Source organism: Chelonia mydas, chromosome 6 (genome assembly GCF_015237465.2).
Source record: "Chelonia mydas isolate rCheMyd1 chromosome 6, rCheMyd1.pri.v2, whole genome shotgun sequence".
Lineage (NCBI taxonomy): Eukaryota > Metazoa > Chordata > Testudines > Cheloniidae > Chelonia > Chelonia mydas.
In genome coordinates, this window is record NC_051246.2 from 111,985,700 (window position 1) to 112,001,578 (window position 15,879).

General features: G+C 46.9%; 1 protein-coding gene across 2 annotated transcripts in view; it reads left to right on the forward strand.

Moving 5' to 3' along the window:
• RCOR1 (REST corepressor 1) overlaps positions 1 to 15,879 on the forward strand; it is a 131,075-nt gene that overhangs the window by 56,769 nt on the left and 58,427 nt on the right. For both annotated transcript variants that reach the window (XM_037900985.2, XM_037900986.2), the window contains exon 3: positions 1,206 to 1,289. In XM_037900985.2, the coding sequence (XP_037756913.1) occupies positions 1,206 to 1,289 (84 nt within the window). The remainder of the gene's footprint in view (positions 1 to 1,205; positions 1,290 to 15,879) is intronic.

A 15,879-nucleotide genomic window follows, 5' to 3' on the forward strand; every position in this document is an offset into this window, starting at 1 on the left:
CTGCTATTTTTAGCCCCGCAGCATAAGCCTAAATCTGTAGATCAGGGCTCTGAGACTCGCTGATACAGGAGGCGGTTCAGTGCAGATGTATCCAGGAGAAGAATTTCTTAGAACTCTAGTCCTGTTGTGTTTATATATTATTAATCAAATCGGGGCAGAGTATGTGTCATTCTGTATGTGAAGCATTATAACTTTTTAGCACTCCATAGAGGTTTTGTAGTAGGAATAATAATACCCAGCTCTCCACTGGTAGCTAGATATGAGAGTTTTTCTCTTAACATTGTGTTGCCAGTACTAGTAATGGATTTTAACTACACGTGCTGACTCAACAGAGAGTGGCTTTTGGTCTATCATCTCCATTTTTGGTGTGTCTCCTTCTGATAACTCTCTCTTCTAATATCTTTACTGTACCTGGCTAATGGTGTAAGGAATTGAACAGCAGACTGCCAAAAATTTGAGGTACACAAACTTGCATTGGTTTCAGAGAGAGCAACTTGAATAGCAAGTGATCAGGAACATATGTGCACATGGCTTTGAATTGTAGATTTTAATGCATTATGCTGGGCAGCTTTTATTGTGATGTAACAGACCCATGAACAAAGAGAGCCATTTCCCTGTTTAGAATAACTGTACAAACGAAGGCCCAGATTCTAATCCCAGTGACCTCAATATAACTGAGATTTGAATCTGGCCCAGAGTGTATGAAATGTCAGTGTGGAAATACTTAGTTGGAACTGGAGGGTGGCTTGGGATAATTAACAGGGATTTGCAAAAAAATCCCAGAACATTCTTCATTCCATGTGCCTGTCCTGAAGTCCTAACCTAACTACGCAAGGAAGCAACCATAGCATTCAGGATCTCGTATCCATAGCATCTGGTTCTTACTCCTTCCCTTCATTTAACAAAAGGCAGAAGAGAAATAGTCAAGTATACTGATGTAGAAATGTTAACATTCGATTTAGAGCTTCCTGCACGAAAGAGGGTGAATGTACTTCCTCTGTCACATTGTATTAAGAGTGATGTATAGAAGAGACAAATAGAGACCTCTGATCTAAAGGGGGAGAGGGAGGAAGGCTTTTAACCTTGTTAGATTGACTAAAAGCTGGACGATAAGCCACTCTTGTACCCAGTTTGCTTCAGTACTAGCTGGCGATAAGATTCTTGAATATGTTTTTAACTTTGCTGTATATCTCTTTTTTCTTAAGCCAAACTTGCAAGACGCTGTCAGGAGAGAGAGAACCTTGGCATGCTGGTCTGGTCACCTAATCAGAATCTGTCCGAGGCAAAATGTAAGTCTATTTTGCATTCTTATTTTTTTTTTTAAGTGGTTTATTTTTAAGAAAGGGAAGTTACCTTTTACGGCAGAGAGCGATTACGCAGTGTGATCGTCTCAGTGGGCTTCAAAATGAATTTGGGAATCTAAAAAAAGGACCGTACACAGGGTTTCATTCCTTACTGCAGCTGCCCAGAATGCCATATCCATTGGGGAGGAGGAAAGACCTCTTACGATTTCCTTCCATGGTACGAATTTTTGAGGCTCTTGATCAGCAAGCTGCTGTGATCTTCCAGTCACATGCTGCAGGTGCTGTAGAAAGTAGCAGAAATAAAGTTTCTGAGGCCAGGAGGAGAGGCATTTTGAGGGGAGGGAGGGAAGAAATCCTGTCCAAACAAAAAAAATGACAACTCCAAACACTCAATAACTCCATACCTGGAACTCAAGTTTAAACTGTGGGAACAATTAGAGTGTCTTTGATTTCCATGTGAGAGCAAATTGTAAACTGAATGTGTCCCTGGGAACAGGTTTCAAACGGTCATTAACTCATGGCGGAACAAGTGATAGAAATGTCTAATTGTGGTTCACTTCCTGAAGAATTACAGTGTCTTTAACATAATTACCATTTAAAAGCTAGCTCTCTTTATTAAAGTGGAGGGGGTTTATTTTGTTTTAATTTAACTTTCTGTGCTGTGACCTGAGCATGGGACCAGGAGCAAGGAACTAAAAGTACTGCTCCCAGCTCTGATACTGATTCCCTCTATGGCCTTGGTCAAATCGCTTGACCTTTGTTTTCACTGGCTGCATAGGGGTGATACACCTCACAAGGCTGTTGTGAGGGTTTGCTGAAGACTAAGAGTACCTATACTGCCTCCTTTAGCAATCTAGTGGATAGGGCATCAGACTAGTGATATCCTGGATGGCCTGAGTTCTGCTGGTTGACTTTTCTGCACTGGAGAGGTCACTTACCCTCTCACAGCCTGCCCATCAGTAAAAAGTGGTTGATGCTTTGAAATCTACAGATGAAAAGTGCCATATAAGTGTAACTTCTACTTCCTCCCCTAGTGGTGAGGTCAGACTGCCAGTTAGTGAACTTTGTATTCCTATTTGTATGCATTGTATAAAATCTCTGGAGGGGAGAGTGCTTCCTTCTTTTTTGTGTGTGTGTGTGTGTGTGTGTGGGGTGAGGCATTTGCAGATGGAAACAAATGTGTTTTCTTCCTGGGCCACCTGCTAAAATTTGGTAGTCTGCAAAATCGCAAAAGATTGCAAGTACCTGGCTTCAGATATGGGGGTTGATTTTTAGCTTTGCAATTTTTAGCCCCTTGCTGTTAGGAATTGGATTTCTTTTTGGGCTGGAGATGGTGAGCGTAAGTGTAGTTGGGGGTGGCTGTATGTTACCAACTGGTACCATTGGATATAATGCATGTGAATAACCCCCGAAGGGAATTGACTGACTCTGTCCAAGACCTTGCATCTTTGGAGCAATGAGTGTCTAGGAACTTTCTCCTCTCAAATTTCATACAAGTGAACTTCGAACTTTGTCTGTGTCTGACCATACAGCAGTTTTACTATACTGACTTCCAGGGCAACATGCCATGATTTACAACCGTACAAAATCTGAACTAGCCCCGTATTGTTCCTGCTCCTCTCCTTTCAGAGAGTTTACAGTATTTGGAGGGTGGTGCCTTGTACCGATCTCCCATACTGTGGGGAGACCCTCCCCACGAAGGACTTAACTGCAGCAGGTCTTCATAGAATTTCTTTTTATTGTAGGGCTATTTGACCTGGAGGGGGTTTATGGCTGAAAAATCAGGACTGTGAGGATGGCTTAGACAATCCTTTAGCACCTGTGTAGTACCACTTTGGCTCATGGTCAGGGCCCCAGCCCACACCTGCTCTTACACACAATCTTACTGTTGAAGGTTTGCTTTACTTTCAGGGTCAAGGCTTAATGGGAAGAGCCAGGTAAGCACAATAAACAGCAGTTAGCATATATCCTTGTCCTAGTCAGTGTAGCCATCGTCTGAAATAGAGGCAGATGCTGAAAGATTCCATGAAGATTTCAGTGGTTTGAATTGAGTAAGGGCTTGTCGAAACTACAGGAAAAATGGTTGTGGGACCGGTTACAGGCATCGTCCCTTGACGTAGTCCCGTCTTATGGTGTATCTTAACTGTGGTACAGACTTGCTTATCCAAGGCTTTAGCGCAGGTCAGTTAAAACCTAGTTGCGCCATGTATGCTTGAAGATGGGACAGTGTTTTACCTATGCTGGAGGAATATACTGTAGTGGTTTTGGCCCTGTGCACTATTTACTGGCATATTTGTTATTTGCATCCCTTGGCTTGTTAACTATATTCCTGGGAGTCAATAACTTTTCTGCTCCTTTCATGCTCCCCCACACACCCTGAACTGAGTGCTGTCAATAAGGGGTTATATGTGTGCTACAGATCCCCAAAAACCCTTTGTTACAGCGTGTCACTGAGATGGTTTTACCCATTGGCAGTTTCATGAACAAAGACTGAACAATAAAATGTTGTATGCTCTGACAGAGTAGAGCAAGAACGAAATCCATCCAGTCTGCCCTAGGTCAGCTCCCGACTGTCTCTTAAAATAGCTATGCTCATCTCTGCCCAGTCAGTCCATTCCTCTGTGCCCTGTAGCCCATCCACACCTGCTACAGAACCCTGCTCTCGCACTCTTAGACCTTTTAAAGAGATTTCTCCGAAGAATTGCCTCAACTTCAGGAAATTGCTCTGACCTGCATTGAGATGTTGTTAATGGAGGCAGAGCTGGGACGTTAGATCTCACTGGAGAGAGGCAGGGCTGAGCAAGGCAGAGGAAGAGCTAAGTAAAGTGAAGGAACTAATCTGTTTGGCAGATGGGAGCTGAGGTGGGGAATGGCGAAAGTTTGTTTTTAATGATCTACCATGGCACGGCCTAGAGCAGTGGTCCCCAAATTGTGGGGCGCACCACCCTTACGGGGTGTGTGGCAGGGCCGAAGCCGGCCCCCCCCAGAAGATGGGGAGGGAACTACACCCCACTGGAGCCCAGCTCCGCTCCCAGTTGCAGCCCAGCCCCGCCCCCAGCTCCACCTTCAGGCCAAGCTCCTCTGCTGAGTCAACTGTGCAGTAACGGAGGGGAGCACAGACAGATTCCATTAACGGTAAGGGGGTGTCAAGCATGCAACCGGAAAAGTTTGTGCACCCCTGGCCTGGAGCAGTCTCTCAGTACATAAAGCCAGGCAGGTGTTGTGAAACTGTTTACAGAAAAAGCTGTGTTATCAGGCCCTGTACCAACCGGAAAGCTCTATACACCAACATTTCTAATCTTCATAGCAAGTCTGGTTGGCACGGTGCCAGCAGGCGTGCTCCCCAGAAGCGGCGACATGTCCCTGCTGCTCCTGGGCAGAGGAACGGCCACAAGGGGTTCAGAGCGCAGGACAGGGGTTGGGGCTCGGAGTGCCGCATCTGGTGAGTGCTCACTTCAGGTGGCTCCCCGCAAGCAGTGGCCTGTCCCGGCCACTCCTAGGTGGCTCTGCAGGCGCCACCTGAGGTGAGCAACCCTGGATCCAGCATCTCGCGCCCCAACCCCCTTCCCCGAAGCCCCCTCCCACGGCCTGCACCCCACATCCCCTCCCGTTCCCCAATCCCCTTCTCCGAGCCCCCTTCCACACCTAAACTCCCTCCCAGGGCCCACACCCCCTCCCATGCCCCAACCCCACACCTCCTCCCGCACCCAAACTCCCTCCCTCTTAGTTAACAGGCATTTTTCACTTACTGGCACCCCCCCATTCCCCCAGCGTGCTGGATAAAACAGCTTTTACTGTAAAACAGCATTGCCAAGTACTTCACTGGGCTTTACCATAACACTGGGCTATTTGAAAATGAGAAAGCATTGGCTTGTTCCAGCAGCCTCCGAGGAAGCCTGAATATAAAGTAATCGGGGTAATGGCACGATCCTGGTGATCATCTTCATGGGCACGTAGTTTTAATGTGACCAACAAAGTGAGAAGCTGCCTTTGCTGCTACTTTACGATCTACGATGACTGTCTCCAAGGTCTATCCTACCTTCTTCATTCCCATACAAATCTGGTGTTTTTTTGTTTTTGTTTTTTTTAAACTATTAAAACATAGAAGATCCTCTCCACCTTCCCTTGTTTGGCTGTTCTTGTCAAGGTCTCTTGAGAATGCGAATAGTGGATCCCAGGAAGCTATAAGGTCTGGGTTAACTAAAATGGAAAGGAATGCCCAGCTCAGGGCTCCACAAGCATTACAAGCACACCACCCAGTCACGGTGGCATCTGACCTGGTTACACAAACGTGGCTGAGCTGCATCCACAGGGCAGCTTTTTTCTTTTACCCCCCCGGGGCAACCACTGACCTGTGTCTGCACCTTCTCCCCTGCCTAAGTACATTTGCATTGGTAAATTCTGGGAAAACCTGGATGCTATCCCATTGTTTCTTCTTGGAGAGTAGAGTGCCTGTCAGATGTGCCCGCAGAGGAGAACCAGCAGTACTTGGAGCCGTGCTCACTAGGGTATCATAATGCACAGAAGACTGTGAGGAGGTTGGGCTGGCCAAACTAGTTACATAAGCACTATTCTGCGGTCCTGTTGACAGTGCAAAACAAGTGTGGTGAATTGGCCCTGGGAAGATGGCTATGTGCCAGCCTAGGCCTCTGGTGGGGAGGGAAATGTTTGGTTGCCATTGTTACTAAGCATTAACCATGTGAGGTCTGGTCATAGTGTTTAGAGCTAACATGCTGCTAGCTCGTTACAAACTCCATTAGCAATAGTTAGAGACTGATGCTAAGAACGGGAGTACTTGTGGTACCTTAGAGACTAACTAACAAATTTATTAGAGAATAAGCTTTCGTGGGCTATAGCCTACTTCATCAGATGCATAGAATGGAACATATAGTAAGATAGATAGGATATACACAGATAAGTTGGAAGTTGCCATACAAACTGTGAGAGTCTAATTAGTTAAGATGAGCTGCTATTAGCAGGAGGAAAAAAAAACTTTTGTAGTGATAGGTTTCAGAGTAACAGCCGTGTTAGTCTGTATTCGCAAAAAGAAAAGGAGTACTTGTGGCACCTTAGAGACTAACCAATTTATTTGAGCATAAGCTTTCTTGAGCTACAGCTCACTTCTACACTTTCCACAGTATGCATCCAATGAAGATCTTTTTATATACACACAAAGCATGAAAAAATACCTCCTCCCACCCCACTCTCCTGCTGGTAGTAGCTTATCACTCCTGATCAGGAGTGATAAGCTACTACCAGCAGGAGAGTGGGGTGGGAGGAGGTATTTTTTCATGCTTTGTGTGTATATAAAAAGATCTTCTACACTTTCCACAGTATGCATCCGATGAAGTGAGCTGTAGCTCACGAAAGCTTATGCTCAAATAAATTGGTTAGTCTCTAAGGTGCCACAAGTCCTCCTTTTTCTTTTTGTAGTGATGATCAAGATCGCCCATTTAGACAGTTGACAAGAAGGTGTGAGGATACTTAAATTAAGGAAATAGATTCAATATGTGTAATGACCCAGCCACTCCCAGTCTCTATTTAAACCCAAGTTAATGGTATCTAGTTTGCATATTAATTCAAGAAATAGTTGTGGATGAGGACCTTTGGCTGACCTTTGTGACTTTGTCCTCACCCATAACTATTTCACAATTGGGGACAATATATATCTTCAAGTCAGCGGCACTGCTATGGGTACCTGCATGGCCCCCCAATATGCCAACATTTTTATGGCTGACTTAGAACAACGCTTCCTCAGCTCTCGTCCCCTAATGCCCCTACTCTACTTGCGCTACATTGATGACATCTTCATCATCTGGACCCATGGAAAAGAAGCCCTTGAGGAATTCCACCATGATATCAACAATTTCCATCTCACCATCAACCTCAGCCTGGACCAGTCCACACAAGCAGTCCATTTCCTGGACACTACTGTTCTAATAAGCGATGGTCACATAAACACCACCCTATACCGGAAACCTACTGACCGCTATACTTACCTACATGCCTCCAGCTTTCATCCAGACCACACCACACGATCCATTGTCTATAGCCAAGCTCTTTGATACAACCGCATTTGCTCCAACCCCTCAGACAGAGACAAACACCTACAAGATCTCTATCAAGCATTCTTAAAACTACAATACCCACCGGCTGAAGTGAAAAAACAGATGGACAGAGCCAGAAGAGTAGCCAGAAGTCACCTACTACAGGACAGGCCCAACAAAGAAAATAACAGAACACCACTAGCTGTCACCCTCAGCCCCCAACTAAGCGCATCATCAAAGATTTACAACCTATCCTGAAAAATGATCCCTCACTCTCACAGATCTTGGGAGACAGGCCAGTCCTTGCTTACAGACAGCCCCTCAACCTGAAGGAAATACTCACCAGCAATCACACACCAAAAACACTAACCCAGGAACCTATCCTTGCAACAAAGCCTGATGCCAACTCTAGCCACCTATTTATTCAAGTGGCACCATCATAGGACCTAATCAATTTGGCCACGCCGTCAGGGACTCATTCACCTGCACATCTACCAATGTGATATATGCCATCAGGTGCCAGCAATGCCCCTCTGCCATGTACATTGGCCAAACTGGACAGTCTCTATGCAAAAGAATAAATGGACACAAATCTGACATCAGGAATCATAACATTCAAAAACCAGTAGGAGAACGCTTCAGCCTCTCTGGCCACTCAGTAAAAGATTTAAGGGTGGCAATTTTGCAACAGAAAAGCTTCAAAAACAGACTCCAACGAGAAACTGCTGAGCTTGAATTAATATGCAAACTAGATACCACTAAATTGGGTTTGAATAGAGACTGGGAGTGGCTGGGTCATTACACGTATTGCATCTATTCCCTTAAATTAAGTGTCCTCTTACCTTCTTGTCAACTGTCTAAATGGGCCATCTTGATTATCACTCCAAAAGTTTTTTTCTCCTGCTGATAATAGCTCATCTTAACTAATTAGCCTCTCATAGTTTGTATGATAACTTCCAACTTATCTGTGTGTGTGTGTGTATATAATCTTACTATATGTTCCATTCTGTGCATCTGATGTAGCTCACGAAAGCTTATGCTCTAATAAATTTGTTAGTCTCTAAGGTGCCACAAGTACTCCTGTTCTTTTTGCAGATACAGACTAACACAGCTGCTACTCTGAAACCTGATGGTAAGAAGTGGCCTCTGCTGGCCATGCAGTTGGGTGGAGGAGAGCTGTAATTTGGTTTACGGCTTTTGTGACCTTACTGTTCAGGCTTTTGGGGGAGGTTGCTGAGGACCTCCAGCAAACAGAGGGTGCGGACAGCCTGGTGGAAGGATTAATTATTATTATTATTATTATTATTTATTATTTATCATGAACTAGGACCTCATTGTGCTAGGTGCTGTACAGACACAGAACAAAAGGACTGTATCCCATTTCAAAGAAACCAGCACTTTGTTGAGAAAATCCTCCTGGCATTCTCTATCCTTCGAGTAAAGCCCGAACTTTCACCATGTAGGTCACCTTTAAACGGCCATGGTCCATATATTTAACAATTTTGCAGGGCTAATCATTGCAAAGAACATATAGGTATGATCATGCTTCTCTTAATATTAAGGGGACATGGCAGGGTAGCTTAGAATTTGATGCACCATCAATTTAAAATTGCCTTAATCTGAATTTTTTTTTTTAACCTAATAGGAATGACAAAGACTAGAGGAGGAGAAAATACCTGTCTCTTTTTTTCAGGGTACTGAGTGCATTTTACAGTCCTGTCTATAGTTGGTTTCACGGTTTTCTCTGCAAAATTGTGGCTTGGCTATGTAAACCTCCAACCTCATGGATGTGCACTTACGTCTTTGCAAAGCCACACGCTGAAATCAACAAGATTCTGTAGAGACTTGGCTCTCTTAGCAAGATCAGGCCATGGTGAGCTCCCATTTTCTTTTGGGGAGAGTGTGGGGTGTCTGCAGCACAGCATAGAAAAGTGAGTATAAAACACAAAAAGGCAGGGAGGCTCTGGGGTAGGTGGCACTTCTGACTCAGTACTTTGCGTTTGTAATTAGCAAGGCTTCAAGTTGACAGTGTTCCTTTACATTGATGGAATTAATACTTCAAAGATTACCTGAGAAGGCTTTTAAAAAACATTAGATTTGTGCCTTTTTATGGCTGCCTCATGATGGTTAAAGATGATGACCTGGGAGATCAGTTTTTTGTTTTGTGCTCCCCCCCCCCCCCCCCCCCCCCCCCCCCCCCCAGAGAGATCTGCATGATGGCACAAAGACTTCCAGGAGACTCTTGTGCTGGATTTCTGGATCTGTAACTTTTTTTGTCCAGAGCCTGATCCGTGGGTGTGTGTTGTTGTTTGGGGGGCAGGTGGTCAGTAAAGGTAAGGTAGCTTAACAGTACTTATGATCATGCTGTTTATTCCCTCCCTGTCCCCCTACTAACATCAGCCTGTTGGCTTCTCGCAAGGACAGCAAAAAAAATTAATGGAAAGGCAGAATGGGCTTGTGTTTATCCCTAATCCAAATTTAATAGTACACAGTGAACCTGGCAGGCGTAAAACTTGGACACAAATATAGTAGCTGCAGCTAGAAAATACAACTTCATGAATTCAAAACCAAGATAAACAAAGTTTAACTTAACATTCGCTAGGGGTTTAACTGTAGAAAGGTTATCACAGTAGCTTCCACTTATTGGCAGTGGCAATTGCAGCAGTGATGTAAATGCCCAAAAGACAGGCTAGAAGGAAAAAGGGGAACTGCTAATGGACCTGGCTTCTGTCTTTAACCTGGGGTAAGTTCATGTGTTTACAAATGATCATATTGTGGGAGGCCGAGGAGACAATACTGCAAACAGCAAAAGTGCAGCCTCTCCGTTTCAGAGGTCAAGATGTTCCAAATAAGAGTCTGGGCTACTTACACAAAGCCTAAGAAGGAGTTTCCTTGTTTGTTAGCCACCATGTGGTGCTTGCTGGCTGTTGCAATGTCAGGTGAAATCTCAGACCAGCTCTTTCATCATTATTATTGCAGGTTGGTATCTCTGGAGCCCAAACACACACTTCAGTTAGGATTTGAATTTAACCCTTTCACTGATGCATCTGGTGCAGAAATGGTTCAAACTGGAACCAGGAAAGTAGTTGGGTGAAAGCACTCTTTTGTGTTTTATTTTCGAAATGAACTCCCATGTAATGGGCTTGCATTTGAAAGATTCAGGGTATATTAAAGGTATCTTCAGATTGCCATGCTGCCCTGGAAGAGCTTCTGTCCCTGGGTCCTGTGTGGGGAGGAGGCAGTCAGCTTCATGCAGTCAACTCTATTCTGCTACCATGTGCTTCATCCCTGGGGTACAAGCTTTGCAATGGGATGTGTATGCTGTGCTGTAGATCCAACATTCAAGGGGTCTGATTCAACAGTCATGGTCACACGCTGTTCTAAAAAAAAATGGTTGATTTATAAGTAATGACAGGGTAGGATGCACCAAGCACCGGCATCCTGGCTAGAGAAGTGTATTTCCTAGTTTTTCCTGCTCTGTCCTGTTTTCAGAAACACTTCCCTTCACAGCCAGTGCCATGGAAGTGCTAGCTTAGCCAAGGCACCAGCACTCTTATTGCCATGTCATGCAGACTTGCTCTGAGCAGTGTCACAGGGCACTCTACTCACTGCTAGAGGGCGCCCCCTGCTGCCTGTTGTGGGGATTAGCTTTCCAAGGTCGACTCCCCTTCCTGCAGTTGCCATCTGTCTGCCTCACTCTCTCAGCATGCCGCTCCTCTCACACTTCACGAGCTGCTGCTGCCTCTTCGTGATTCAGCCCTCCAGCCTGGTCACTAGACGTCTGTCCCCTTTCCCAGGTATCAGAATCTTCAGCGGTCCTCCCACTCGCTGCCCCCCGGTGCCACGTCCTCTGTGGTGGGCAGTGGAACCTGGGCCCGCTTTCTACTCCAGGTTCCTGCTCAGGGACCCTCTACACAGCAGCTAAGGGCTGTTCCTTTCTAGACCTTACTGCCTTTCCCTGAGCCCTTTCCTTACTATCTGGCGCTCTTTTTTTTCCCCTGGGTTGCCAGCCTCACAACTCCATGCTGCCAGGGAGCAATTGCAGGCTACTTGTCTCTATAGCCCAGGGGCGGGCACTTTTTGGCCCGAGGGCCGCATCGGGTTTCAAAAATTGTATGGAGGGCTGGTTAGGGGTGGCTGTGCCCCCGCCCCCTATCTATCTCCCCTTGCTTCTTGCCCCCTGATGTGCCCCCATCACCCCATCCAACCCCCCCTCCTTCCTGACTGCTCCCCCCCAGGACCCCTGCCTCCATTCAACCCCCTCCCTCCCCCGTTCCCCAGCCTCTGACCACCCTGACCCCTATCCACACCCCTGCCCTCTATCCAACCCCCCTGCTCCCTGCCGCCTTACCGTGCAGCACAGAGCACCGGTGGCTGGTGGCGCTACACCCATGCAGCACAGAGCACCGGTGGCTGGCCGCGGCTCTGCAACTGCACTGCCCGGCCGCTCAGAGTGTTGTGCCGGCAGCGCAGCATGCTGAAGCTGCGGGGGCGGGGGGACAGCAGGGGAGGGGCCGGGGGCTAGCCTCCTGGGCCAGGAGCTCCGGGGCCGGGCAGGAGGCTCCTGCAGGCTGGAGTTTGCCCACCTCTGCTATAGCCCCAAACACACCTCTCTTCCCCCCAAGGAGATACTGCATCCTATTTCCTAGCCACCCTTTCTGCTTCCAATTTCCTGTCTTTATACATCTGTCCCAGCTCATTCCTCCCCAGCTGGGCTCCCTCCCTGAGTCAGGGTTTGCTTAGCTACCTGATGCCTCTCACCTGTGGCCTGTCAGCTAATTAGCCCCATTCCCAGTCTACATTAACCCTTTCATAGCCAAGGGTGGGTTAAACACCTCATCACAAGCAGGTTCAGAGTACTTAGTTAAAATGCCAACTGGCACCGTGAAGCCTTTGTATAGTTGTGCTGCTGCTATTACCAGGGGAGTTGAATCAGTGCTCGCAATAGAGGGAAGCTTTTCTAGAGAAAACCCTTTTGGATGGTGTAATCTATATTTGAATACTAGTAATGTGACAGTACAGTAATAATACTGGGGAAGTAGCATGGCTGTTAGCCATAACCTGAAATGCATTTGAGTAGTTCAAGCTGGCCAGATCTGTAGTATAAGTTGTAGGACCACTATTCAACCCCAGCGAGAACCAGGTCAAATTGAAGCTACATCATGCTGTGTTTTAATATGGAAGTTATTTGTCTTGTGGTGGTGATTCATTGTAATCCTCAGGGAAAAATGTGTCCTCGCTGGGATTGAACCTCCAACATCCTGCGCTAAAAGTATGAGCTACTACCACTTGACCTAATGGGTTAATTCCAGGTATTGGCTGTTATAGACTCTTAGGCCACGTCTACACTACCCGCCGGATCGGTGGGTTGTGATCGATCTATTGGGGATCGATTTATCGCGTCTAGTGCAGTGTAGTGTCTAGTCTAGTGTAGACGCGATAAATTGATCCCCGATCGCCCTGCCATCGACTCCGGAACAGTGTAGACCAGGCCTTAGCCTCTGGGGATCTGCCACTAGATGGAGATGTAACACACCAAAGAGTGAGTTAGACATGGAATTGTAACTTTGACTTTTAATATTTACTTCATCCTTATGCATATTTTTAAAATCCAAATTGCCTGAAGATCTGACACTAATCCTTTTGGGTTGCCAGCTAGCAAAGCATAGGTGTCATCTGAGCTCTGGATAGACAAGCTACCACTTTACCGTAACTAGATTTCCAATCTCCCTACAAAATGTTCAGGGCTAAGATTTACCACCCAAGATTAGGCTATAATCAAATGCAGAGGTGGATATATGAAGTGCTAGTAACCTCTTCTCTCAGGCCTATCTGCATTGGGGAAAATCAGCTTGGTGCTGTCCCTCTGATCCAGTTCAGACAATACTTCCAACACTTCCCACCTCAACAAACTGAGATTAGTGTAATATTTTTATGCTCGTGCTCCAGTCCTGCATGGTGTGGCCTGGTAGCAGTTTCATGCTGATAACCAGATTCACCAGGAAATTTCATTTATCTCTAGCGAATTGAGGCATTTATGCCACCCTCCTCCTCCTCCTCCTCCTCCTCATCATCATCATCTTTCTTACCTTTTTTTAAACCTTTATCAAAGGTTCCTTCCCTAATCAACTCACTCTACGTGCACAATAAATGCATTATCTAATCCTCCCCTTACTTAAAACGGAGCCTCCCAAACTGGCACGATTTGAGAAGGCTGCTCACTGATTCTTGGCCCTTGCAATCAGGAGTACTAATGGCATTGCTCTGTGGGAATGCCTCAAATGTGATCAAAAGGGCCCTGCCTAAACCAGATCTGAAAATTGTGAAAGCAGAAGGAGCAAAACTGTCTTCAGCAGCATTATAGAATCTGTGATTTGGTTCCCTCTAATATCAAACGTGGCTCAATCAAGTCCATATCATGCTTTATCAAACGATGCTGAAAATTTTGTCCAATCAGCTCTGGCAGTCACAAATGGTAACACAAGTTCAGTGGGCCTCTGGGTGCTGAGAACCATTGTCTGCAACATGTCATTTCCCCTAGTTTGGGCTGGTGAGTGAGGGGGGCGGCTGCAAAAGGAACACGTGCTCCTGTGAATAGACCACTTCCCACTCTGATAAACCAGCTTCATAGAAGCCAGAGTAGGAGAAGCTAGAACCAGCCAATTTCCATCTGGAGACTTTCTGTCCTGACAAAGCCTGTGGTGTGTTGCTCTCGCTATAAGCTCTGTCTTCCAGCAGTCACAGCTATGGGCAGCTCCTCAGCATGATTCTGACTTGTCTTCCCCTTTCAGCCAAAGCAGTGAATAGTGATACTTCCTTTTTGCCTAAGTGACATTCTTCAAGGAGGTAGCTAGGAGACAAATTGTCCATTTCTCCTGCTTTTGTACTGGTTATAAAGGGTCAGCATGATTCCACACTCTAGTGACAGGCTTCATTATCAGCAACAATAATAATGAACTGTAATTTAACCTTATGACAAGTCCACTCCTACAGGCTCCCTGCAAGCAGTGGCCTGTCCCTCCCCCCACATCCCCATGACACACGCGCACGCACCTACCCACCCACCCACCCACCCACCATGCTCTGGAATAATGAAATTGTTCCAGGAACTATTTATGTAGCCTGACTTTTAGTATGATGCCTTTATTAGCTAGCATTCCTGGTATGACGGGACTGAAATACTGGTCTTTGGAAAGCTCCTGTCTAAACTTCTGTGAAAATCCAGCTGAGGATGGAGAATGGGGTAAATTAGACAGCATGGGAGGGATTTTGAACCATGTGCCTAAGTTTGAAACTCACAACTTGGTTAGGTTTTCACTGTGAGAATGCCCATATTTGCCTTTTGAGGTTAATTGGCACTGAGTAGCTGTCTGAGCTTGCAGTAGATAGCACAGAGGTGGGCAAACTACAGCCTGCGGGACCGTCCTGCCCAACCCCTGAGCTCCTGGCCCAGGAGGCTAACCCCTGGCCCCTCCCCCGCTGTACCCCCTTTCCTGTAGTTACGCCGCCATGTGGGAAGCATGGCTTGCACCTGCCCACCTCTCAGGCTTTCCAATAAGCCTGTCCTGTCACTCTGAGCAGCATGTTAAGGGGGGGGGGTTGGATAAGGGGCAGGAAGCTCCGGGGGGCAGACAGGGGGCGGTTGGATGGGGTGGAGGTTCGGGGGGAGGGGAGAAGAGTCAGGGAGCAAGGGGGGTTGGATAGGGGGCGAGGTCCCAGGGGGGATGGACAGGGAGCGGGGGGGTTGGATAGGGCAGTTAGGGATGGAGATCCCGGGAGGGGGCAGTCAGGGGACAAGGAGTGTGTGTGTGGGGGTGGGGGGGAGTTGGATGGGTTGGGGGTCCCAGGGGGCCTGTCAGGAGGTGGGGGTGTGGATAGGGGTTGGGGCAGTCAGGGGACAGGGAGAAGGGTCTGTTGGGGCGGGGGTCCCGAGACGGGACGGTCAGGGGACAAGGAGCAGGGGGTGTTGGATGGGTCGGGAGTTCTGAGGGGGGCAGTCAGGGGGCGGATAGTGGGCAGGGGCCAAGCTGTTTACGGAGGCACAGCCTTCCCTACCTGGCCCTCCATACTGTTTTGCAACCCCGATGTGGCCCTTGGGTCAAAAAGTGTGCCCACTCCAGAGATAGCGGGTACTGGCTTTGAGTGTCTTTCTTTGAGTGTTTGTCCCTCTGTGTCGAGCACTTCAGGTTACATGTGCTTTGTGTGCCCAGGACTGGTGATTTTTTTTATTTATTTTTTCTTCTGTCTGGTCCATGCATGTGCTCCTGCTCTCCTGATGCTCTGCATCAAGGTTGTAATGGGGGCTGCCAGACCACCACCATCTTAGTTCCTTATTACTTCTGATGGTCTAGGATGGAGCTTCAGTGTTCGTGCTGAATACTTCAGCTTCTCTCTGTAATCTGTTTTTTAAAAGTCTAAGTTATGACATAACTATAAAATGTTAAGGGTTTGGCTCCCTATTTTGTTTCCCTCTGGGACATAGAGCCATTGGTATACACTGCCCTTTCCACCCCAGCCTTGGCCTTCCA